Source organism: Lampetra planeri, chromosome 42 (genome assembly GCF_965212315.1).
Source record: "Lampetra planeri chromosome 42, kcLamPlan1.2.h2, whole genome shotgun sequence".
NCBI lineage: Eukaryota > Metazoa > Chordata > Hyperoartia > Petromyzontiformes > Petromyzontidae > Lampetra > Lampetra planeri.
In genome coordinates, this window is record NC_136148.1 from 7044640 (window position 1) to 7072065 (window position 27426).

The following is a 27426-nucleotide window of genomic DNA, read 5'->3' on the forward strand; positions in this document are numbered from 1 at the left end:
GAGTGCGGCCCCGGACATTGCGCAACATGTTCAAACACCTCCCATCATCGTCATGGTGTCAACCCCAGCAATGGTTTCACGTGTGTGGCGGCACATACACCGATTGTGTCTTGTCGGCGAATGTGGCCCCCTCTGAAAATTCGTGAAGAGCAGTGTACAGTATACGTAGAGGTTCTTCATCCAGCAGTGGATCAATTACGGCTCGTGATGATTATAACGTAGCGACCTCTAGTGGCTACAGGTGTCACGCGAATTCATTGCATACAAGAACATAATACTGGTAGGAACTTCCTGGTTACACCAGCCCACAGGGGATTATTGTGTCCGTCTGTCGTGCATCCAAAAATGGGAGGGGTGGGGCTGGGTGGAGAGGGGGAGGGGCTGGGTGGGGAGGGGGAGGGGCTGGGTGGGGAGGGAGGGGCTGGGTGGGGCTGGGTGGGGAGGGGCTGGTTACCCCGTGGTGCCCTTATAAAACTCAACGTTCAACCTACTCACGCCGGCTTGCGCCCGCCCTTACAGTCGGGCATATTTGCGGAATACACCACGCCGCCGTTGACCCTGGCCATTGACCGAGCAACCCAACGTTCCTACCAGCTCCCTCCGCAGGAATGTGTTATTCCAGCCGTTCTTATTCCACCAACGTGTAAATACATCTCCATGCCATATCAGTCATCATTACGAATTATAAATAAATTGGTTCTCACACACGGGCCTATAGGCACGGTTGTAGTGAGTGAGCTAAATAATATCGGCGTGAACCAATTGATGGGTCACACCGCTGATAATTAATTAGACGATGCCCGGATAACGACGAGTCCAGGGCATGCGCCTAATGAAGCATGTTGTAATTACTGGCGAAACGTCGTACTCAGATTGTAAATGTTCTGGCTTTGCTCTCCAACATACCGGTGTGCTGTATTAGTATACTACACTATACACTACACTTATACACTGCACTACACTATACACTACACTATACACTAGTGCTGTACTAGTGTAGTGGTGATACGCGCTGGGTGTATATGTCGTGTGCCAGCGCGTATGTACGGGTGTGTGTGTGGTGACGCGCGCTGACGGGGAGGAGCAGGCGTCAGTGCGCGGGTGGGGGTAGTGCTGCTGATTGGCTGTGTGCCGGTGACGCGCCCAGAGGGAGTGATCGGGTAGCAGCGCGGTGTGATTGGTCGGGGAGTGGAAACACGCGCTGAGCGGAACCGGATCGTAGGGATAGCGCGTGGGGATTGGGTAACTGAGGAGCGGTGCCGACGTTGAGGTCCGCATCCGCTCCGTCTCCCGGGAAGAAGGGGTATATAAGGTGATGCACAGAGGAGCAGGGGAGAAGTGGAACCATCTAAGAATGAAGACGAAGGTGCAGAGATAGAGCCCGGAGAGGAGAGTAATGGAGAGTAGAGGAGAGTAAGGATATAGTGTGTAGCCAGCGAGAGAGAACGGTCTACACGAGCTGAGTAATGTATAGTGTGTAGCAGAGGTGTGGACTCGAGTCATGTGACTTGGACTCGAGTCAGACTCGAGTCATGAATTTGATGACTTGCGACTCGACTTGGACTTGCATAACAATGACTTTGTCCCACCTCTGAGATGTGGACTCGAGTCATGTGACTTGGACTCGAGTCAGACTCGAGTCATGAATTTGATGACTTGCGACTCGACTTGGACTTGCATAACAATGACTTTGTCCCACCTCTGGTGTGTAGCCAGCGAGAGAGAACGGTCTACACGAGCTGAGTAATGTATAGTGTGTAGCCAGCGAGAGAGAACGGTCTACACGAGCTGAGTAATGTATAGTGTGTAGCCAGCGAGAGAGAACGGTCTACACGAGCTGAGTAATGTATAGTGTGTAGCCAGCGAGAGAGAATGGTCTACACGAGCTGAGTAATGTATAGTGTGTAGCCAGCGAGAGAGAACGGTCTACACGAGCCGAGTATGCATACGGTGTAGCCAGAGAGAGAGAGGAAGGTCTACACGAGCCGAGTATGCATACGGTGTAGCCAGAGAGAGAGATGCAAAGTCTACACGAGGCGAGTGGAGAGTGTAGCAGAGGCGCAGAGTCTACACGAGGCGAGAGAGGAGTGTAGCCGAGGCGCGGAGTCTACACGAGGCACAGAGAGCCAGCAGCACAGAATCCAGAGTCAAGAGAAGCGCATTGCGAAGAAGAGAGGCCACGCGTTGTATTGTTACAAGTCAAGATTTAATAAAAGAAGTGTGTTCCCGTCAAGGAGTTTCCTGCCGTCATTTTCCAATACTTCACTAGTATACTACACTATAACTACACTATACACTACACTTATACACTGCACTAATGCTGTACTACAGGAAAGCCACCCACACAGATTCCTACTTGAAACCGGATTCCCACCACCACCCATCTCAAAAGAATTCTCTCATCAAAACGCTATACCACAGAGCCCATGGCATTTCTGACCAACACCACCTGGCCGGTGAATTAAGACATGTACATCGGGCCCTCAGGATGAACGGATACTCTGACCGCACTATCCACCAAGCTGTTTCTCCCACCACACAGAAACAGCCACATGAAACTCCGACCAAAACTATCACGTTACCATACATAGCAGGCGTGACCAAAAAGATCTCCAAAATTCTAAACAAACATAAGATCCAAGTCCGATTCAGTACAGTGCATAAAATCCGTGATTTGATTCCATCTGTGAAGGATGTCGTTCCTGACTTACAGTATCCTGGAGTCTACAAATTGAGTTGCATTTGTGGTGATTGCTACATTGGAGAAACGAAACGTCATGTTTCTGATCGTGTCCGCGAGCACAAGTCAGATCTGAAACACGACAGAACTGATTCTTCGGCCGTTGCCGATCATTGCTACAACTCGGTGGGCTCTCATGAAATTGTCTTTTCCGAGACCAAGGTTCTCTGCAAACCTCCTGACTACCATCAAAGGTTTGTACACGAAGCCATACAAATATACAAACACAGACATAATTTCAACCGTGATGACGGTTACAAACTGAGTAATCATTGGAAAGATGTGATTAACCATGCAAAAAAGATTTAACTACACTTATTTGCCAATTTTATTTGACAGACAACTATTACAGGTTTACCATGTTTAGTGGTTGTCTCCTTGTCACAGGTTGAGTCACAAACCGTACCTCTCCATAACAAAGGCTCACCCTCTTAAGCCTCACTTTACCATATTAATAAAAAGTGTGCTGTATTTGGCCCTTACCCCCCCCCCCTTCTCCAACCATTATATAAACGGAGTGGTAGCTCCTGCAATCTCTCATTTACTTGATACAGCTGTCGTGGCTGTGACAGTTCCACCTGAAGACGGAAGCTTGTGTTGCCTCCGAAACGTCGTGATTTTTATTTTATTTTACTTTTATTAATTTTAATGTTTTACCTACGTGATTTTACCAGGTAATATTCCACTGAGCTATAATATCGCTCTTTTTCAGAAGCGACCTGGCCACAAATGATAGCTCAACGAAGTGGCTTATCACGTGGTAATTTATAGCAGCCAAATACTCAACGCATGTTTATAAATAGTTATTTCCTTTTGTATTACCAATATGATTCTCGCTTACACATTTTTTATTTATTAAAGCGTTAAACTAAAACCCTGTACTAAATGTTTATCATTATTACTATTAAATAACCGAAACGAGTCCTGAAATACAATATGTAATAATACAACGATGGGGTGAGGATGGAATAGAAATATGTATGGGAGTGTAATTTGTACAAAAACATTTTTAAAAACCACGAAAAGTGAATCTATGTTTACACGCACATATAGATGCCTGTATACTGTAAGATTAGATTTTTTTTTTATTAATCGTGATTTCCCTACACATGAAGAAGGTTGCGAGTTCAAATCCTCGTCGTCGTGGTGTAGAAGGCAACAGTGATTGTCATCACTTGGATATACTCGCCCCGCCATAAGAACGTCGAATTTCCACCACTGGCTCAGGCCTGTAAACGAGACACTGATTGACCTGAGATGAAGAAGGACCATTTCCCGAAACGTCGCCTATTTATGTTTGTACTGTTATATATTTTAATGATTCTTTATTTATTATATATTTTTAATGGGCTGGGGAACACGGGGGTGTGGATCTGCGCGATGCCTTTTAATCGATGCGCACTCCAAAACCCTACAGCGCATGGGCATCGCACGCCTCTGCAGCCAATCCGATTGGACGGATTGCTTTGCCCTCAGCCAATCGTGCGAGCGGCAACGCAATCTGACGCGGCGAGCTGACCAATGGGGAGACTCGTCTCACTGGTGTTGCGCGTGCAGCGTAGGGAATGTAAATCCATTCGCCCGAACGCCTCGCGTAGCAACCAAGGGAGTGGTTTGTTTCGTCCTCGGTTGTTCGTGTGACAAGGCAACAATGGTTGGTTTGTTTGAAACTTTATCACGATTAAAAGTGGTGTTTAAGTGTTTATAATGTTTCTGGCTGTACTGTTGGTGTTATGGGCCGCGTAGTTTTTATGTAGAGTCTATTCCATGTTGTGTTGATTTGAGGCCTTCGCTATCCTTTGCGTAGGCCCCGATGTTGAACCGTCATTTAAATAAGCATTACATGCTATTTATATCGATAGTACAAGCTTCACGTGTTTTATTAGGTATGATAATGACTAACAGTGGTTATGGTGTTAAAATCAATATATTATTGTCCTTTAATTCAATTGTGGTTCAGTTTACAATACTCTATTCCTATGTGCATCACAGCCTTTGCTATTTATATTGTAAATAATTTCAACTACACGTTTATCAACGTTAATGAGGCAACTTCAACCGAAAAAAACGCACAATTTTTAAATCAGCCATTTAATACTGAAATGTGACAGTATTACGTACCGTTGCTATGTATAATATGATGCATATACAAGTTGTTTGTCCAATGCAAACACCGGTCTTGTGAGAATGTGGAATTGTAGACGGTTACCGCCACACGTTCCTGGAGGCGGGGAAATATTTAAACCTTTTAGCTCTCATTTAAGAGGTGTTGGGAGTAAGGATGGCACCCATATCGATTTTTTTTATACATGCAATGACGCTTCGTATTCTGTCGTGGATTTACATCGCCCTTGTACAGCAGTGGCTTAATCCACTGCTAGATGAATGCATCAGTCTCTTGTGTGGGTTGTTTGAACATCCTTGCTTGTCAGTGTGAGTTGATGACTGGGGTGAGGATCCCAGAACTGGTTCGGATATCATCCGCATTGTGTAGCACGCGGCAGTCCACTAACAACGATACGACTGCGCTTCTCCAGTTAAGGGCGTATCACTTTATAACCAGAATTATGCACCATAATAATTGTATTCTTTGGGTCTTTCGGTAAAGTCACGTAGATAGGTTCAAATAAAATTGCAAAAACTACGACGTTTCGATCGCAACAAGCGGTCGTCTTCAGGAAAAAAAAGACCCAAATAATATGAATTCCTGCAGCGACGAAAGCTTTAAGTCACCATAATAATTGTTTACACCAATATATTATTATTAAGGTTCGACTTAAGTTACGAAGTAAGGGTACGTAGGTTTCTTTTGTGCCAATAGCCGCTTGCGTAAACCATTACGTTTTGAATGTATTTAAATACAAACTAATTCAATTAATTTGCATTACGAAACTGGTCATAGTCGTTTTCGTGTGTTAGGTACACGAGTGTTAAAAGCTACATGCTCGGAGCTAGTAGCCAGTAGTTTATGGTTCGTAATTAGTATGTCGGTTACTGGGACTACGTGGTGGACAATCAGAAGTTAGTGCAGCAAAATACATTATTGTACCATATGTATAGTACTTTTATGCTACTACGCCTAGCTCCCGGCCTTCAACTCGCACTGACCAGCGTGGTGAAGCATGGTATAATATCACCACGACCTAAATAGTGTGGGCATGAACTCATCCAGCAGTCGATTGACGAAAGCATTGTGCGCATTGTGCTTGTACATCGATTTAAAAAAAAAGTACAAAAAGGGATTTTGTCGACTTAATTATGGTGAGTAGGTAGGATGAGTTTTGTAACTCTTTATTAACTCGCCTTTTGCCCGTCCCAGGACTAGTATTTCAGTAAATCTGAAACTTGCAAGCGAAAATCAGACCGCGACGTGATATTCATTGCATCAATTCGTGTGCAATTTGTAAGGCCGCGGTGACACATACTTATTTAATTTAAAGGTTATAATCCCGTGTTGATCATGGTTATGGTAGCATCTCGTTCGGGTGCTATTAGGTACGGCCGACTAACGATGAATCACGGTTGTCTTTGATACCCAGTCTGAGGTGGAGGAGACTCTGAAGAGGATTCAGACCCACAAGGGGGTGATTGGAACCATCGTGGTGAACGCTGAGGGTGAGCGCCGTGGCACACGCCAGGTCCATATTGTTCACTGGAACAAGGGCAGTGAATCCAGCGAGGTGTCGTCATAGTGCATGCGTGGCCCTGTCTGTCAATCCACAACTGGACGAGGGCCTCCTCGTGTCATGTGGGTTGTGGGGAGTAGCAATAGTAAACGTTTATCTGGAGATGGAAAACAACCCATGAAGACAACATTTGCATGGGTGTCCTAGGTTAAATCACAAGTTTATTTTAAAGTTATACAGGTAAAACAGAGCATCCGCAACACATGAAAAATACACTTAAGGTGAAATTCCACCATACATTTGTAGTAAATAAGAATCAGAAATAATGAACCAAATATTAAGTTGCTAATACATACAAAAACTATAGATTATAAAAATGAAGGGAGTCAATCTAGCACCTGCGTGAAAATGGACGGTTTTCGAAATATACAAGGCACGTAAAGATTAATTGCTTAAAATTCTTATGCTCTCGACATGTGCATCGAATTGTGTGTGTAACAATATATTTTCAAATCGTGCAGAATTGATGCTACTTGTGACAAGTGAACTAAAACATGAGATCAAATAAATGATAGTGCAGACAAGACTGAAATTATACAGACGGTACATATGGGAAAGTACAAACAATTACAAACTACGTACTTGTGATAGGTGGGGGGGGACATTGTACAAAAGTCTTCAACAAAATAAAATGTGGACATTGCCTTGTGCCACCATCGCTTTCTCCACAGGCATCCCGATCCGCACGACGCTGGACAACTCGACGACGGTGCAGTACGCAGGCCTCATCCACCAGCTGACGATGAAGGCGCGCAGCACGGTGCGCGACATCGACCCGCAGAATGACCTCACCTTCCTGCGAGTGCGCTCCAAGAAGCACGAGATCATGGTGGCACCTGGTGGGTGTGGGGCGCAGCGACACGGGGGGCCCTGCCACTTAAAGTTGTGGTGGTGGCCGCAGTTTTAGCAGTGATAATTTAATGGATTCCTAATAATGTTTCTTATATAGTGCTTGGATGGGTGACAACCATACATTAATGGGTTGCCACAGGGCTTGGGGGGCAACGTGGTGAGCAGTAAAGGTCGGTGCAGAAAAATACATGGTTGTACTCTACTTCTATGTCAGTCCACTGCTGTGAGGGAGCTACACGAATTGAATTTAAGAAGCTCCCAGAATGTGAAGGAAAATGTGAGACCTGCCAAAATACGTGGTACAACCCAAAAACACGTCAGGGCTATACGGCACAGCAGCAAAACACATACACAGTAGTAGTTGATTACAATGTTAAGTTAATTTATGTTCCATTGTGTTTCCCCATCGCGAATGCAGACAAGGAGTACCTGCTGATCGTCATCCAGAACCCGAGCGAGTGACATGGCTGTGTGATTTCTGTGTGCACATCACCCACCACGGGGTCCAGCAGAATCCAGTCCAGCTTTTCAGTCCAGAGTTCACCTCCAAATACTCTGTCTTGGGGTTTTACAACAACATATGCCTGTGTCATCCCTATGGTTGTGGTTAATTCCACTTATATAGCGTGTATTAAAAAATATTAATTTTATTTACAAGTTTTTCTTTTATTTTGTTGGGCACTAAATTTTTTGACAAAATACATTTGATATATATGTTCATAAAATGTTTTAAAACTGCACATGGTTCTGATCTAGAAATGAGTGAACATCAATGAATTGAGTGTGCAGGGTCAACTGAAAAAAAATGCAACAAAACCCTTTGTTTCAAAATGCAATTTGAAGGCAATCGTTGACTGATATTTTTTCATTAACTACTTGGCGTTTATTAAAGCTGGCTTTTACATCAGCATTAAACCTTTATTTGTGCCCAGAGTGATTGGTCTGAGTTGATCCTTAACCAACCTAATTGTAAGCTACGTTTTCTCCCACAGCATCACCCAACCGGCTACAGCTAATTTATTTCACACACTACTTTTGACTAACCACCTTCATATTAACGAAATGATTGATACTCTTACTACACTCCTCATACATAGTAAGTATGATTTAGTGCATAAAGTGCCACTGTAAATCATCAAAACATCTTTCGAGCTGTTCCCAGTAACCATCTAATGTTCAATCATTGGCCCCAGTTTCCCCATTTGCTGAGTAACAACACTCTTTGGAATTACAAGGGTGGGATTCAGAATGTTGGGGTCTAAAAGAATCTACAGCAAGTGGCTGGCAATGACTTTTCTGCTTCTACTGTTGGTCTGCTCCCTGATTTTTCTTAAAACAGGTCTGACTTGGGCTGCTGTCTCATCTTCGGTTACATTGTATTTCAGGCTTTTACCTTGCACTGTTGGCATGTTAGATTTGCGTTACCAAAACTCGCAGTAATTCGCTAAATGTCCTTATTTCTGTTTCATTGATGCTGTAATAAAAATGTCCGTCATAACGTGATTTTTCTCTATTCTTATTCTAAGTGAATCCTCACTTCGCCTCAATTGTCAGAAAGAAAAACTAGCATTCATTAGGTTGTACAAAAAATTGTATATTTTGGAAAATTATTTCATCGTAGGTGGGTTTTGCATGGAGAGATGCATACTTGGAATTATATTAAGATGCAATCAACATGGAATAGAGAACATGGAGGTTAACGACTAAAGTTAACAGATTTGGATAGGACACGTCGCAAGAATGGATTATGGCAAATGACCAAGAATTGTGATGGGAGTGGCAGCCAACAAATGGAGAATATCGAAGAGGATGTCTGCTGAATAAATGGAGTGATCAAAACGACATGCGGTGCTTGGTGGATTGTTATATCGCATGTGTCATGAAATAATTGATTAAACCTTGCCGTACGGCCTTTAGGGTTCACTGTATTATTGCCTCGTGGGTACCTGGTTAACTCAATACCCATTCTCACGTCACCGATTTATAGGAATCGAACTTCTCAAAAGTAGGCGGTTGGCAATACTGACCACAACGCTATCCAAACACACATCTGCGATTAGCTACGTAGATTCCTTTACACCAAATATATGACATCATACATACCATTCATTGGTGAATAAACGTGTAAGAATCTATCAATATAAAATAATTACGATAAAATGTATATCCATATGGTAAGCTAGAACGATATAAAATACCTTTGTAAACTCATTGATCGTAAACAAAGTGGTTTCCAAGAGTAACCAGCGAACAAATGACGTAATGCATTCAGAGCGTCCGTTGAATGTTTCTATTCGCTTGCAGTTCGCAACTTAGGATGACCTCACAACATGGACAATTTGTTAAAATGATCATTCCTCATTTATTTCTCAGAGCCACGTTGGGTCAGGCAAGGGAGTACGCTCGGTTGAAAGAAAATTCAACTGCACCCTAAGGGCCGTCCATAAATGACGTCACGGGGGGGGGTCAGACATTTGTGACGAGGGGGGGGGGGTGAGAAATGTGACGTCACATCAAAATGCGCGACTTTGAATAAATATATTATTGTTATAGCAACATTCATTGTTATAACAACACTCCTACAACATCAGAGTGCAGCGCCACATTAAATACGCATTACAATGACAATAGTTTAAAGCGATTTGAAGCATGTTTTATTTTCAAAATGGAAATATGGTTTTTGGGGGGAAGGCAGAGCTATGTGACGTCTATTTGAGGGGGGTCTGACTTTTTGTGACGCCACGTGAAAAAAAAATCGTCCAAAATCGCGTGACATCATTTATGGACGGCCCATTATCAACAGGAGCACAAGTCGGCGGTCGGGGAAAACCCGTGCCCGCAAGCACTATAAACACTTTATTGTTAAGGACTGAGCAATTTTCGCAACAACAACGAGAGGTCGTCATCCAGAAGTTGTTTTTAAAAATGACCGTACAAATATATATAAATATATAGTACCGTGGTGCGTGTGTCTCTCCAGCCAAAGGTACAAAGTGATATGAAAATCTTGATTTGAAGCTTTCGTGACTGCAGAAATCCATACTCTTTGGTTCTTTCGGTAAGTCACGTAGGTAGAAATAAAACAAAATATATCACGACGTTTCGATAGCAACACAAGCCATCGTCTTCAGGTGAAAGTCGCGATTTTCACCAAACGACCTACGAATCACAATGATTAAAATGTTGTCCCACAATGTTATCTCGGTTGTGCGATGGATTTCACGAGGCATAATTGTCCGGGTCGCATCTTTTGCACAGCATTCGTGTTCGATAAGGGCACGCAGAGGCGGATATCAGACGCCTTTGAGATTTATATTCAGTACGAGTACTCGAAATTCCCGCAACTCAGAAGTCGCAAATATCATTATTCAGGACGGACATAAGTATCTAGGGTTATGAGGATTAGGCATAATGGCATTTTTTATTGCAACGTGAAGTCACTGATTAGCACGGTTGGCTACTATTGTGATAAAAGAAGTTCAACATACATACATAGAAGGTATTTAGGTACAGTGGTACCTCGGTATGCGTCGTTAATTCGTTCCAGAAGGTAGGACTTATACCGAAAATGACGTATATCCATAAGAAATAAAGGGAAAGGAAAGAATCCGTTCCAGAGTATAATAAATTATATTTTATATGGCATATTATACATTAATGGGGTTGTATAAAATAATTTTGACACTACTTATTACTAAAATGCATACATAAATTAAAATAAATGCTTCAAGTTCTAGCAAGCGCGTCATATCCCAAGCAAGACATCGTATCCCAAGACATTTTTTCTCGTTAAAACACGACGTATGCCAAATTCGACGTATTCCAAAGCGGTAGTATACCGAGATATGACTGTATTACCCAACTACGTTCGCACCTACCCACCAACCCAGCTACTGTCTCTCTACACACATATCTATCCAACTACCCATCCATCTTCCAACCCAAAAAGTTGACACCCACCTATCAATCCAATCACCTCGCTACCCACCTACCCATCCATCCATCTGCTGTTGTAGAAAGTATAAACCCACATACCTATCCACCAAACGACCTACAAATCACATAACATATCTACTAAGTTATCTATCCAATTACCTACCTACTCATCCACCCACGTACAAACCTACTTATCTAACGATATTAATTTGCGTCGTTGTTGAGCATATAAGTAACAAAACAGATACGCAGAGAATACACATATTCACTTACCTGTCCCTCAAAAATAGTATGTTTTAGACATCATACACGGCCTTCTGGGAGTGCATCATTTCAGAAGCGTTTGTTAAACAATTTTTGGATTGAACCAAAGTTTGCTGAAATTGTGTGCTGCCTAAAAGGGTCTTTTGGCTGATGAGATGTGTAAAAAATACTTTTTTTATGTGAAGGATAGGTAACAGATATATGAAGGACACGTATTGTCTGCTTATCTATTTTGTGACTTACATTCTACACGAAGACACAAATTAATATTGTTAGGTCAGGAGGTTAGTAAGTAGGTAGGAATGTGATAGATAAATTAGTCGGTGGGAATGTTGGTGGGTAGGTTGGTGGGTAGGGAGGTAATTGGATTGGAAGGTGGATAAGTGGGTGGATAAGTAGGTCATTTGACAGATGAATAGGTAGGTGGGTTTTTAATTTCTCCGTAGACAAAATAATGTATAGGTAGGTGGTTTGGGGGGTAATTGTATTGCTCGGTGGGTGGGGAGGTGTGTGTTCTACTTTCTTCGTAGGTGGGTAGGTACGTGAGTAGGTAGGTGGGTGAGTAGGTAGGTGGGTGAGTAGGTAGGTGGGTTAGTAGGTAGATGGGTGAGTAGGTAGGTGGGTTAGTAGGTAGGTGGGTGAGTAGGTAGGTGGGTTAGTAGGTAGGTGGGTGAGTAGGTAGGTGGGTAGGTAGGTGGGTGAGTGAGTAGATAGGTGGGTTAGTAGGTAGGTGGGTGAGTAGGTAGGTGGGTGAGTAGGTAGGTGGGTCGGTGAGTAGGTACGTAGGTGAGTAGGTAGGTGGGTGGGTGAGTGAGTAGGTAGGTGGGTAGGTGAATAGGTAGGTGGGTGAGTAGGTAGGTAGGTGAGTAGGTAGGTGGGTGAGTAGGTAGGTGGGTCGGTGAGTAGGTACGTAGGTGAGTAGGTAGGTGGGTCGCTAAGTAAGTAGGTGGGCAGGTAGGTGGGTAGGTAGGTGGGTTAGTAATTAGGTGAGTCGGTTGGTGGGTTAGTAGGTAGGTGAGTAGGTAGGTGGGTGGGTGAGTAGGTAGGTGGGTAGGTGAGTAGGTAGGTGGGTGAGTAGGTAGGTGAGTGAGTAGGTAGGTGAGTGAGTAGGTGGGTAGGTGAGTAGATAGGTGAGTGAGTAGGTAGGTGAGTAGGTAGGTCGGTGAGTAGATAGGTGGGTGAGTGAGTAGGTAGGTGAGTAGGTAGGTGAGTGGGTGGGCAAGGGACGTAGTTACCGAACCCAGTGTTCCCTTACACCACCACACCGCACGACCGCATTCAAAATCCCCACCACGCCGTCCAGCGGTCGTCAAAGACACCGGGGGCCCAACCCCGGGCACACGGAGGGGCCATGAGGCTGTGGCGATGACGTCATTGTTTGTCGCAGCATGAGGTCACTGCTCGTGCGTGTGTGTCAGTCAGTCGGAGTGTGTTCATTGTACATTGTACAGGGGGTGGGTTTCCTCTCTACAGCCACAAGCTTCGCTACAAGTGTCGCGTGAACGAGTTGCTTAGCAAAAGTGTCCTTTTATCTAATCCGTACGGCACAACATCGACAGCTTTGTAGCAGTGATGAGTCCCGAGAAGTCTTTCAAGCAACGGAGGACACTGGGTAAGCTGCTGCTGCTGTTGTTGTTAAACCGTCTCCATTTCTTAACTCCTCAAGCGATGTTATTGTTGTTGTAAATGTCATTACTGCGTATTTTATACACTTTGCTTAAAGCATCGTCGTCATTATATATAGAGACAAAGATCTGTTGTTTGTGGCCTTATATACTGTGATGACCAGTGCTGTTAGCGAGCGCCTAGTAAGGACGGTCAACAACACGGCCCTCCTCCGCCTTTGTATCCAAAGCGGCGAGGTTATTTCCTCGTTTAAGGCTGAGTCGACCGAGAGGAGGCCCAGGGCAGGTTCAGATACAGTCGTGCTACGTCTTAGGTCGGTAATCGAACCCAGGTTCAACAATGGTTGTAGTGGAGTCCGATTAGTGTCACAAGATAAAAAAAAATCGACTTTAGTGGCACGAACACACGGGGCGATGGTATGGATAGCACCTCGCCCACGTCCGCCTTTGTCTTCCCAGTGCTGATGGCGTATACAACCCAACACAGGTACTGCTTTAAATGCTGAGTCGACTTAGGGGAGGCCCAGCTAAAACCGGGATAATACATTGGTCGCCACTGACAAATCCGTGTATGCCATCAATATCCACGTTTGTCGTGAGTTTAAAATGCATTCAGTGTATGCAGTACGGTATACATACAATTAACAGCATATATACTAATATACTGTATTATAAAATTACTTTGTTGACACCATACGTTCAACATTGTCCTTTAATAGTGGCGTGGACATGCTTTACATAGCTGTGCAATGTTACACTGCTACGTGTTGGGCAGTAGTGCCGAAAAGTCAATTATTGACTGGTACTTTTATGCCCCCCAACGCTCTGTCATAACCAACCCTCATCGATCAGTGTGGTGAATTATGGTCAAACAACGAATCCTTCGCCCACTGATTAAATCCACACTTACCCCTAATGAGGCCCATTGAAGCCAAACAAAGTAGGACTCATCCTGAAAACAATTCACAGTACTTGAAAATCAATTTGAGACTCAAGACTGTCTTGGGTAAACCAAAAAGCCATTTACTTTGTATTATAAACACACCACGGCGACCCATAACTTAACATCACGTTGAAAAGGATCGATGACCCTGCAACATTCAAGTTTTTATTGTTTTAACAGTCATGGACTTTGCCTGCCTGTTAAATCTCACGCCTCCAGCCTTCTGAATGCACAACACAGTTAGTCGTACCAAGACCTTCACATGCATCAACATCACGATTAGCTGTAAAATCCCTCCTATCCTAACTATTAATCAATCTTCCAAGTATCTGCGCCCTCGAATTGATCCACGGATCTAACTACAGACGTACTATCTGCGCTTTGATTCATCCTATTTTGGTGATTTCGAAATGGTTTTTTGGGTTTGGCTATGTTTGTTTGTTGTAGTACGGAGTTAGAATGATGGCTTTAATCTCAGTTGTCTTGTGGTTGTTGTTTGACTTGCATCCCACTGGGATTTTTTGCACAGCGTTGGTGTATCGTGCTTTTTTCTTGAAGACTTTGCAGTTTTTTCCTGGATTTTTCTGTTTGCCCATAGTCACTTTAAGATATTTTCTTGTTCATGTTTTAGTTTTTTTGTTTGTTGCAGTTGCACCTGATTCAAGAGCCGAATGGCTCACGGGGCTATACCTAATAAATGAAACTGAAACTATTCGCGTTTCTGCGCGGATAAGGGAAGTAACTTGCTAGTGCCAGAGGACTCATCCTGAAATCCACGTTTACCCGATAGATACGTTGTAGTTGCTTTGTTGGGCACACTTGGGTTTTAAATATACAATAACTTGTCATAACGTTGCAGGCTTTTGTATTATTGAGATCTTGTAACATTCCCTGTAGTTAATTATCATGGCCATGTCGCCAAACAATGTCAGATGGTTCATGTTTCACCATTTAAATGTATGACTGTTTCTCCACTCTGTAAATTTTAGACAACGCATGTTAATAACTGTCGGAATAGCAATAATCTACACTCCTGTAAATGGCTAAGTGTAAATACAATGGAATAATTTTTTTATAATTAATATTGTAAAGATATTCTATTATACATTTTAGTTCATTGTCCGGCACACTACTGTTGTGACCACACCCTAACGTGCACAGGTAGTAGGCCCAGGAGCCTCTTCCCAGCCCTCCCCGCTTGCCTAGATACCCCGGCCTAAAGAGCCGATTCAAAATCGGTAGGGCGGTCAATGCAAGGTAGTGTGGCCTACATTAGCAGGGTGTATAAAATATTCGAAATAAAACTTGGTATCAACATTTTCTAAATGTAATCGACCCAGCCCTTCATTTTACCGTGATCAATATAAATTATTTCCAGTACCCTGGCATTGTAATACAACGAGCACACCTTGACTGCACGTCTGCCAAGACTGGTTTTATGCCAAACTTGGCAGATACATTTTTAAGCTGTTATTAAAAAGAAACCCTGCTTTTCAAAATAAAAAAAAGTGTGCTCTACCTTCGGCTCCACCCAGGCTAATGAACAATCTTAGTCGCTTCTGTCTAAAAAAATATATCTGGCAGGCTCTTCTCCTCAACACCGATTCCCTGAGCAGAAGGCAGAACACACACACTTGTTAAAGTTTTTCCACTGTTACGAACTCCTTACAATGGAAAATCGCCAAACAAACCTCAAAACATCTGCGGTTAACATTGTGTTGTATTAAATTTACTTTCGTAAACTGATGCAAGATCCTGAATACACACTCGGAATTGCACTGCAATAAAGCATGCGTTCTATTTTGTTTCTTTATTTTGCATTGACAAATTGTTGCCAGGAAAACTCAAAGGGTCATTAGATCTCGTGACAAAATTGCTACATTGGCAATGCTGAGTTTCTCCCGCAGGCAGATAATACAGTGTACTACGTACTGTACCGTGTTGTATACTCTGTCTGAGTATCCCTGTATACTCTGATAAGATGCACATGTTGTGCTAGCAGGGTTGTATTGTGGCAGTGCTGTTTTTCAATCGGACAATCATGAGTTTAACTCGGAGTTTGTTCAGCCAATCCTCGCTTTTGGGGTGGATTGAATGGAAGCCATTATTTTCCAGCTTTCCCGATGGATGAAGAGACTATAACGGGAGGAAATGAGCAATGCCCGGAGCTCGCTTGTATAAATACACAATGACTAGTTAGACATGTAGCATACAATTTGTTGATTTTCATTGATTCATACACTTAAAATATATATGCATCAATTCTTAAATTGTAAAAATTGTTGACTTAATTTTACAAATGCTATGAAAATGCTATTCTAATGTTGCATTTTGGGAGCGAAATTAAGAATTGACCTATGGATAACAAGGCTGGACTGTTATCCCGTGCCAACCACATTTAAGTGATTTGCAAGTTATGTTTGACCCGGACAGTACGGATATTGGCATCATCTGTGTGGGGTGCCAGGAATTGATTTGTACTGAGATATGGTGGTTTTGTGTTGAACTTTATTCAAGAATCACTTGCATTTTCGCCAACTTATGTTTGTGCATCGTTATCATTGATCTAGGTTTTATCTGAAATTGGTCTGTGGAAAAGGTAGCACCCCTCTTTCCACAGATGCTAAAATCTATATTTTGTATCCATGTTATTAATGGCTATAAATTATTTGCATGGACAATGTTTCTTACGTATGTTTATTATTTTCCACCATCAGCTTCAACACAGCTAAGAAGAGTTTCATTGTCCTTCGAAATCCTAAACTAACTCTGAAAATGTGTTTTTTAATTAATCTTGCAGTGGAGAGACAGAGAGATGTGGAGCAAATTCGGTCACAGCATCCCAACAAAATTCCAGTGAGTATCATTTTTACCAATTTGGGATACATTTGTATTCTGTATGTACGTTTTTAAAATGTATGTATTTCTGTCTATTTAGAAATCAGGAAGTGTTGACAAATGTGGTCACATAAGACGTAGAATTACACTTCACAGACTTTACACTTTGTTTATGATCTCCAGCATTCGATGGATGGACATATTTGCATGAGCATGACTTAGCGGAACAGATTATACCTAAACTCTACGTCATTTAGAATTGTAATTTATAATTCAATTGACAAATTAATATATCTTTAATACAGAATTTGTGAGAACACAGCTGGGTGTTGGCTCTGTTGATAATTCATTATACTGCGCTACGAATCCTGCGACCTGAGTTTATTTCCAATCCACTGCTTAATCAGTGGCAATTATCTGAACCGGTCCCAGGCCTCCATGTGTTCACTCATCCTTAAATAAATACCTTGTGCAGTGTGCAAACATCGGCACTGGGGAGACAAAGGTTGCCGACCATGGTACAGGCTATATCACCTTTCCCGCCATACCAGTTTTCATAGGTGTTCGCTGAACAGGGCTTACCCCAGCACTTTTTACAGCTACACATAATCTTTATCTTTGTGGTTTGTGCATGCAGGTGATAATAGAGAGGTACCGTGGAGAGAAGCAGCTGCCAATGCTGGACAAGACAAAATTCCTCGTCCCTGACCATGTGAACATCAGTGAGCTCGTCAAGATTCTCCGGTAGGTCCTTCAACAAGGGTAGTTCATTTCCAACATCATGATCATTATCACCATCACGGAGAAAGTAGTTTGGCCCAGAGCTGGCACGTCTATCTAACAACTTAAGAGGTGTACATGTAATAATACAAGTATAATAATAATGGTATTCATTTCTCTAGGCAAGCCTCACTGAGTCTCAGGTATTTTTCAGCAAGGTCCTGCATTGAAGGGATCTTGGAAGAAGTTCTGTAATATCCGCTACTAACACGAATGTTTGCACGGCACTGCAAATTATTCGAATGGATTTTTCTCAGGACAGTGAAAGCATAATTGGGATAACATTGTGGGAAAAAGGTTTATTTTAATGTTAAGAAGAGGAAGGTTCTGCATTGGGATGTTTGGCCAGTTACATTTATAAGTGTTTGGTTTGTGTGGCAGGGAGCATCAAAGTAAAGTAGCAGTTTACTGCCCACCACATAACCTCGCAGACCCTATGATAACACTGTGTAACAAATTTGTATTTATTTTTTGTTCCTGGGCAGTAAGTGTTATTTCTTAATTGCTTATGCCTCAAAAGTACAGAAAATAGAGATTATTCCCCACAAACTTTGCTTTTGTGACCAGGACAGTGATATTTGGAAATGTACCTATTTTCAATGAGAAAACGGGTGAATTTGTATATTTTAGTTCACAAAGTCAGAGAAAAACAAGATATGAATGAAAATTTACAAGATTTATAAGTGAGTAGTTTTTCGAGATTGTTCCTCCCCACAGAGAACTTGGTCCGCTGTGGCCACTCCTGCCTGTGGTAGTGCGCCTTTGTGTCTAAATCTTTTACTACTTAGGAACAAAAATTGTGTTACATCGTGTCATTTGTGCAAGGTGGTCACCCATCCAAGTGTGAGACTCAAGCCTGCTTAGTTTAAAAAAATCTTAACAAGATCTGGCACATTTCTGGTGATTTGGCCATAAGCCACAGGACTCTAATACAATTCAATTCAAAGCCAAAGCCCATATCAGTGTTGGCCGTCCTCATTTTGTCAGCAGTCCTGATGGAAATTCCCCATTCCCATGGTGGAGGAAAGTTTATACATAGGACAGCCACGGTTATGTGTTCAAATGTTGGCTGGGCCAAAATACGATGTCAGATGTCTCATATGTCGTAGCCAGCTGTGTTGGCTTTTACAGTCTGACTTAATGTCTAGCGAAGTGGAAATCGAAGCCTTGTAAAATATTTATCATCAACCTCTAACCCCTCATATGGTGAGGCTTGGCCTGCAAGAGCTGATAATTTTACTCTGTGTGCAACGCTGGGCTTGAGTGTTCCCTTAAAGGCGTAAACCCAGATCAATATCATGCCATCTGTGCAGTACTACCAAATCCATGCTCTGGATGTGGCTCATCAAACTGACTAAGACAGTCCAATAAGCGAGCCTCAGCCTGGTGTGTAAAATACGGTACTGTACAAACAAGATGCTCATTAATGGCATTGGATAAACATGTTAAGGTAGGATGCTGCTGGAACTGAGTCAGACTCTGAGGCTCTCCTGGGTATGTATCATATTATTGTTATCATTGTGAAGGTCCATATTATCATCAGCAATGTTATTATCAATATTATATTTTATCATCTGCAGATTTACTATCATCGTCACTGTGAAAGCAAAACATTTGTTTTCAAAATATGAAAGTGTTTCTGGATAAACAAAGGGCAATATGTTCGGTAGTTTTTTTAATTCAACACTAGCTTTACTTACCCGGCTTCGCCTGAGACATGGATTCTTGTCTTGGATTAATACACGGCCTACGCGGAGGGTGGGGGGGGATGCGTGACGTCAGCAGGCACACTGCGTGACGCTGCCGCATGCGGGTGACATCACAGATGTGACGTCACCACTCACTTGCCGTGCAAAATATATCCATTATTGCGCCCCCCCCCCCCCCAAAATACAAAAAACTATTTTTATACTTTTTGCATTGTGTACAGTCTGGAAGCTACCCACATGCCAAATTTAAAGTTTGTTGCATGTTGGGAAGTACGCTAAACATTTTGAACAGACACACATATTCACAAATTTCCCTTTTATATATAGAGAGATAACAGCTGTTGTGGTTTTTTATCAGCTTGGAAATGTATATGTTTTGTTTGTTAATTTATTAATAACATGTTGTGTCCCATTGCACATCAGATTTGTCTGTAACAAAATGACGATGAGTGTGCTCGATCTTATCAGATCGCATACGCTAAGCAGAGTTGAGCCTGGATAGTGCTTGGATGCATTACCACCATGCACGTCAGATTGTCATAGGCGGCTGTGGGGCTTCATGGTGTTCAGCATGGTCTTTTATGCTCCCTGGCTTCACCAACTCATACTGAGCAGCATAAGTGTGGTCACATCACCCCCAAGTCCCGCATGGCGTAGGAATCCATTTGTCCATCAATGCGTTGACAAAGGGCTGTAAATATATTTACCTGAAACTACTATTACCGATACAAATAATTGCATTGATTGCATTTCTGATATTATCATGCATATTCGTATCACTATTCTTGGTGGTACTGGTATCAGATGTGATATCTGCAGCCACTGGCGGAGCCAGTGGGGGGTGGGGGGGGGGGCACGTGCCCCCCCAATGATCTGATCGAAATCCCTAATTTCGATCGGATCATTGGGGTTCATTGGTAATAAATCGGCATTTTGCGACCCCTACTGCCACTGTGTAGCATATTATTAAGTGCCAGGGACTCTATGAGATGATAGGACAATAGTCTGAGTCCACAATTGGCAATAAGTAACGGCAAAGCAGTTATAAGTGACTCAGAATTGTGCGCAGAGCGTGATGCCGATCACACACGGTTCGAATTCGACCCTCGATCAATGGCTGCGCCATCGCCGCACACGCGTCAAATAAAAAGCAAGGGACAAGTCCTTACTTATTAACAACTCCTATCATTTTTCATTGCTGGAGGGGTTGCCCCCCCCCTACCTGAAAATCCTGGCTCCGCCATTGTCTGCTGCTATCGTCCACCTTTGTTTCAGAGTGAAGCTGTGTTAGCAAAATAATGCCGATTATGTTTTATCCAGGAAGGCCTCACTGCTTCTCAAGACTTTTGTTTATGAGGGTCCTGCTACATTGACATTTTGGCCAGTACCACTAATGAGTGTCATGTCGGAGGAAACTGGAGTACTGGAGAAAAACTACCCTGCAGAGGGATAGCACTTAAAGCTCTAAAAATAAAGATTCATTAATCAAATTCTGTATTTCCTTATACTGGCCACCTCACATCCTAAGCCTATTACGCCTGGTATTTCCAGATAGTCTCCCATTCACTTACTAACTAGGCTCGTGGCTACTTAACATTAGGGATCCAATGAAGTTGTGTGCGTGTCGGATGAGTGTGTCGACGAAATGATAAGAGCATATCTAGTTCCGTGTGTGTGTACGTGCGTGTCTGTGTGTGTCTGTACATGTGTAGGCGCTGTCTACACAGCAGTTTGCGCGCTAAGCTACGAACCCGACCACCCAAGTTCGATTCCCATTCACAGCCAACACCAGTGACGATTATTTGAACAGGTCTTGGGCCTCCCCTATGTCGACTCAGCCTCAAATGAGTACCTGTTGCGGTGTGTTAATGTCTTCGCTTGGGAGACAAAAGCAGCTGGGCTTGGTGCTGGCCACCCACTCTCTTGTGTGCCGTGCCAGCCTTCACGTGTGCTCACTAACAGCACTTTCCCCAACAGTCTGTTAATGCCATACGGGGGATCTTTGTCTTTGTAGGCGCCGTCTGCAGCTCAGCCCGAACCAGGCCTTCTTCCTGCTGGTGAATCAGCGCTCCATGGTGAGCGTGGCTGTGCCCATATCCCAGGTTTACGAGCAGGAGAAGGATGAGGACGGCTTCCTCTACATGGTCTACGCCTCTCAGGAGACATTCGGCAGTGTCTAACACTCACTCGCCCAGCACCCCCCCACCCCACCAAATAACACCACACCCCTCGCGGCCGTCGGACACTCACAATCATCACCGCCACCACCACCACTGCCAGCACGCACTCTCAGTTCCACTCTGATGCTGTCGTACATGGGCACAGCTGTGTAGAGTAGAGTTGCCATCTGTGTGGAAATCGAATGTTGTAGAATAGGGTTATCTTTTGTCTAGATTTTACCTTTAATAATAAGGAACCTGATCGTTATAAAATAGTGACACCATCTATCTCTGTTTTAGCCGAACATGTGTACATGTTGTAGAAATGTAAACATCTCGTATAATATGATACCAATAGTATTTCCAAGGTTTCTAGTCCGGGCAGTGGCATCATAACCATTTTACCTTTTTTGTGCATTGCACTTCTCCGGTACTTATTCACCACCCCAGCCCTTGGCTCTTATGAGGGCCGTAGAAATAGAGGAAGACAGGTGGATACAGTTTGCCGGGAGCCTCAGATCCGAGGTGATCTCAGAATGACAGAGGGAGGGGGACTTAATGACATTTTGCCCTATGCCTCCAAGAACAATCTGGTAGCCTTATCCATTATCCAGTTCTGGCAAAACAATTTAAGAACCTTGCTGGATCCTCATTGTGCCCAGTCCCATCCCCACAAAGTTGCGTGATCTCACCCCTCCCGTCATCCTCGCTGTCTCCTCCATGCTCTTCTCCCTACGCCCTTAAGGAATTGCAGCCAAGCCAGGGAGGGAGCACGTTTGCTGGGTAGAAATTTTGATGAGGATGGGTTAGGATGGGGTGGTGGTGGGAAGTTGATATACACAATACTGTACTATAGTTGGGAAAAAAAATTTAAGCAACGTTTAATGGGAAAGTAAGTTAGGTAAAATTAAGTTACGCAAAAAAATTCTGCATTGTGTATTATTTTAGGTCGTGGTGTTATATATATGAACACGGTTTAAATTGTTTGGGACAGGTGTTGATGGAACAGTCTGTGCAGTCCGAGTTGTGGTGTCTCCATGATGTGACTACTGTCTCCAGGTTTGGCCTGGGGGTCTGAACCCTCGCACACTTACTCTTGTTTCACTGGCACATCCGAGTCACGCCAGAGCGGGGTTCCCATGATGCAGGTGGTTTTCAGCTGGCTGTTTGCTGTGCCGAAGCGGAAGCAAACTGTCATACGCTGGCCATACAAAACATCTGAATCTGAGTCGGGGCCAAGCAGGGCCAGGGATCGGGTCAATCATATTCATCCTCGCGACTCGTTCACTGCGTTTTAGCTCCTGCAGCGGGAAAACAACAACCTCGCCCCTCGTGAGCCACGCTGGGTTGACTTGGCACGATGTGAACGTGCGGTGGAATTTCGAAGCATTACGATCCCACAACCCTTGTGTGGCACCAGGCAGGAGTTTAACTCGGTTTAAAAATGCATAATAAACGTTTTTGGGTTATATCGCGTTATTTATAAATGTGTCGTAACCCTCCATCACCCGACACGGCCAATCAGCAAAAAAGTGTCACGTTGACAAAAGACAAATAGTTTACTACTTTAGCCCACCGGTGTGTTGAAGAGTGAAACCACAACATTATACATTTTTTGAGTACGACGTTTCGCTGGTAATTGCATCCAACATCATCGGGCAATTCGCCAGAATGGTGAGGCTCTGCTGTTGCTCCCGGTCTGAAATAGAGCAGCAGCAGGGTGACGTCATAATTTAACTCCTCAGTTAAATCGTTTTACAAAGCAAGCTTTTCCGAATGCCTGGATTGAGCAGATTGACTCGCTGAGACGCTTTAACAAACCAGCTGTGATGCTGCTGAATGGAAGTTGTAGTCCTAGATTTTATGTGGATATTAAAATGAAGTTTCACTGATATCGGGCCCAATTACCGACAACTTCTGTTATCCACGCCACCAATCAATCTAGTTATTGGATTATTCCCGTAATAATTTCCATAGATAAAGTCACCAAACTTCATATCATCTGGAGACATCATATAATCCACGCATTTACAGATGAGTAATTTAGAAGTATTGGCAAGTTCATCGTATTCACGTTTATCTCTAGATAAATTGACAGATTACATGAGTAATTTGCACAGATAAAAGGATCTGCCAAATAGTGCACCACACATCACAGATAAGAGGAATTTGAATGCTTCTCATACCAGTCAAGTTTGCACTTTTCTGCATGACTAGAATAATGCTCGGCAACATTACAGTACATTTTGCATAAGTTAAGTTTTGGTGTTTCAAATAAGCTTTGCTTAGCTAAGGTTCAGCTTGCTGACAGAATGGAATTTCACTTTGTTGTAAATCTAATAGCTTAGTTATTCACAAATTCAGCCAATGGAGAGGGAGTGACAACTCTTGGGTCCAGGTTGAGGAGGTAACAAAATCCATCTCGGGGGTTTTCCCCAATCTCGGGTGATAATGTGTGCAGGTGGACTCATTGATCACTGGACCAACAAAGGCAGTGTGTGGTGATAATGATAATTCTGATGAAAATAACAAAATAGGCTTTACCCTTTCCAGCAAGAATACAGGAGGTGTAAAGGTGTTTGAAAACCAAATAGGCACCTATCACAAGGCATCGAGTCTGCATTAACCACACATGCTTGTTGCAAAACATGCAAAAGAACATTCTTTGATAATGTATCCTGTATCCTTGAAACTGATTGACCTGCATTGAAGACGGCTTTCTTTATGGCATTGTCTCAACAAAGAACGCCAAAAGACGAACAGCACATAGACAATGCAAATAGCAAAGCATTAATAGCTCAGGTCGAGCAGTTATATCTATGGAACCCCTTTTTGACAGTCTAATCTTGATACTTTTTTCATCATCTTGATACTGGAAAAAAGGGTCCCATAGATCAGTGGTTCCAAACTTGACCGAGTATGCGAACCCCTTTTTCAACCTCCAACAATTCGTGGACCACTGTATGCTTCTAGTTGTTTGAAATTGTACATTTCCTTGGCAAGGATCTTATTTGTATTTTCTGCGGACCCCTTGTAGTAGCCTCGTGGACCACCAGGGGTCTGTGGACGGCAGGTTGGAACCCTATGCCATATATAAATGATGATGCTGCTACTACACCAGTGCTGGGCCCACCAGACCACCACGTGGGCTGCGAGTGGTGGTCAAGAGAGTGCCGATGATGAAGCCACCGCCAACACATTTCAGTTTCTCAATCCCCATCTGCGTGCGTTATCACCCAAGGCTGGAAAATCCGAGGTGGACTTTTGTTGCCTCAATTATGAAACTACATCCACTGGCGGAACCAATCGGTGGGGTGGGGTGACACGTGCCCCCTCAATGATCCGATAGAAATTCCTAATTTCGATCGGATCATTGGGGTTTATTAGTAATAAATCGGCATTTTGCGACCCCCACTGCCACTGTGTCGCATATTATTATCTGCCAGGGACTCTGAAATGATAGGACAATAGTCTGAGTCCATAATTGGCAATAAGTAATGGCAAAGCAGTTATAAGTGACTCAGAATTGTGCGCAGTTGAGTATAAAGTACACGACTTCCCTGAAGGCATTCACCTTCAGTGAGCGCGATGCCGATCACACACGGTTTGAATTCGACCCTCGATCGATGGCTGCGCCATCGCCGCACACGCGTTAAATAAAAATCAAGGGACAAGTCCTTACTAACAACTCCTATCATTTTTCATTGCTGGAGGGGTTGCCCCCTACCTGCAAATCCTGGCTCTGCCATTGACTACATCGCCACTGGAGAGGAGCTGGACAGTCTAAAATGTACGAGAATTAAATGTATGAATGCTTACACTTGGAAGAACAATTTTAGAAGATTAATCAAAGTTGCAGTGCTTATCATTGTTAACTAAACCTGAACATCACGTCGTACAATTAGTCGGTAAAGTAGGTGGTTTGATAATATAATTGTCTGCAGACGTTGACACAATTACTCTCCAAGGCATTGTGGTGAAAACTGGCAAACGTGTAAACGCATGTTCCGCATACCCAGTGACATTTTAAAAGCTGGTTGGCTGCAGTGAACTTGCAGGCTAACAAAAGATTATTGCAATGTTTCGTGGGATTTTTGCATGGTGCCCTGCAGCTTGTTGCACATAACAGCGTGCAGCTGTGTTCACGGTTTATTTTTCACATGGCGATCGTGCAGCCACTAAGCATACCGTACTTTTACTCGCTTTGTGTCAGTCCACTGCTTAATGAGGGTCTCCCCACACCTGTGGAGAACGCTGCTCAGTGCGAGTTAATGAAGGACCGGAGCCAGGATGTGGGAGCCTAGAATGATATTAGCCCTTGCTGCCAACCGTGTAACCCCCAGCCCATACAACAACAACAACCTCTTGGGCTTGACGGTCACCCATCCAGATTCTATCTCGAGTCAACCCCTGATGGGATCGGGTGCATTCTCTCTGTGATTTGGTCATGGGTAATATGTGGGAACGTTTAAGTTGTTTAATTTATTACACCCACACTAACTTCGATTTATAGGACTCAAGCACATTACGTGCACTGTATGCGTTTTCAATTTCACCTTTAACTATTCAGCAAATGTGTAAAAATATACCCCAAAAATATTTTAGTTACGTATTTCCTTTTCCTATTTGTTAGTCGAATAATTAATATATACTGTATACTGTAGTTCTAAAGTTGTGTGCAGGCTTGATATGTTTACATTGGGTTGCCACCCTTGAGGTGAACACAATCTGGACTATATGGGTGATCGGTGTTGTACAGTCGCACTGCAAACATCACATATTTGCTTGAGGACAGTGACATCAAATAAGGCAAGATATGTTAAAGAGTCCGAAAGTTATAAACATTCTTGCACACGCATGGATTATGTAATGCTTTCCAAACGTGCATGTCTTTGGAAGTATTTAATTAGCGGTACGGAAGCTGATGGGCAGTTGTCGGGGTAAAACTCGTTTGAATGTTTGCAAATGCTGTTGGTTTTTTTGCCTCTGATTTGTGTGAATGTTTTGGGAAGAAAAAAAACATCCATTTGATCAATGTGCCCGTTTTTCAATTGGGTGAGTCCCTGATTGCACACGACTCTATACTCCAGTGTGGTTTAGACAGGGTGTTTCAAAAAGATGGACCCGATTTGAAATCGCTATATCTCTGCAACCACGAACCGCCCATGAATGAAACTCTTACCACTTGAAAGGGCGGGGCATAGAGTTTTAAATGATTTCCGCGAGATGCCTTTCCCAGTGCACAAACAGCCCCTAGCCTCAGTCATTCGCAAGACGGTGACCCCGCAACACAAGGCGTTTTGCGTTCTGCAGTTCAGCAAGACTGAATCCGTAATTGCGGTGCAGCGTGCGTTTCAACGGCGTTTTGGCATTGATCCACCAATGTCAAAGAGCATTTGTTGTTGGTACCGACAATTTGAGGAAACAGGCTGTTTATGTAAGGGGAAGAGCACAGGGCGACCACGCACCTCAGAGGAAAACGTGAGAAGAGAGGCGTTTGGGACGATTTCAACTATCGTCTCGATGTTGTCCGTACAGCAGGTGGAGGGCACATAGAATATTTATAAAATGGTTTGTAACACTTGATAACTCATTAAACCGTTTGTAACTTTTTGTGTAATTGTAACATGTTGCCATTGCCAAATATACTGCTTTGAAATTGGGTCAATCTTTTTGAAACATCCTGTATATTGGATCATCTTTACAATAGTTGTACTGCTCCCGCCCGGTTATGGATGGATGGACGGACGGCGATTGCATAATTATTCATGCTTCCAAGCTTAATTGAAACGCATTAAAAAGAGAATTGTGTTGAGCAGACCCAGCTGAAATATGTTTCTGGCCATACTAATTAAGTATGGGTGGCAACCCTATGTGGCCTCGTGAGAGAACGA

General features: G+C 43.2%; 2 protein-coding genes across 2 annotated transcripts; both read left to right on the top strand.

Annotated features, from left to right (window-relative positions):
- Positions 1–4274: 4274 nt before the first annotated feature.
- DYNLRB1 (dynein light chain roadblock-type 1) lies at positions 4275–8776 on the top strand. Its single transcript, XM_078613828.1, has 4 exons — positions 4275–4394; positions 6280–6355; positions 7098–7265; positions 7697–8776. Exons 1-4 carry the CDS (start codon positions 4392–4394, stop codon positions 7738–7740), a joined length of 291 nt encoding a protein of 96 aa, XP_078469954.1. The 5' UTR covers positions 4275–4391; the 3' UTR covers positions 7741–8776.
- Positions 8777–12885: 4109 nt separating this feature from the next.
- Positions 12886–23001, top strand: MAP1LC3A (microtubule associated protein 1 light chain 3 alpha). Its single transcript, XM_078613829.1, has 4 exons — positions 12886–13090; positions 16847–16902; positions 17522–17628; positions 21388–23001. The coding sequence occupies exons 1-4, from the start codon at positions 13051–13053 to the stop codon at positions 21551–21553; spliced, it is 369 nt and encodes a 122-aa protein (XP_078469955.1). The 5' UTR covers positions 12886–13050; the 3' UTR covers positions 21554–23001.
- Positions 23002–27426: the final 4425 nt, after the last annotated feature.

Coding starts and splice junctions, on each gene's coding strand:
- MAP1LC3A (XM_078613829.1), top strand. CDS start 13,051: ATGAGTCCCGAGAAGTCTTTCAAGCAACGGAGGACACTGG. Junction 13,091..16,846: donor CAAGCAACGGAGGACACTGG/GTAAGCTGCTGC, acceptor TTAATCTTGCAG/TGGAGAGACAGAGAGATGTG. Junction 17,629..21,387: donor GAGCTCGTCAAGATTCTCCG/GTAGGTCCTTCA, acceptor TTGTCTTTGTAG/GCGCCGTCTGCAGCTCAGCC.
- DYNLRB1 (XM_078613828.1), top strand. Junction 6,356..7,097: donor CATCGTGGTGAACGCTGAGG/GTGAGCGCCGTG, acceptor CTTTCTCCACAG/GCATCCCGATCCGCACGACG. Junction 7,266..7,696: donor CGAGATCATGGTGGCACCTG/GTGGGTGTGGGG, acceptor TCGCGAATGCAG/ACAAGGAGTACCTGCTGATC.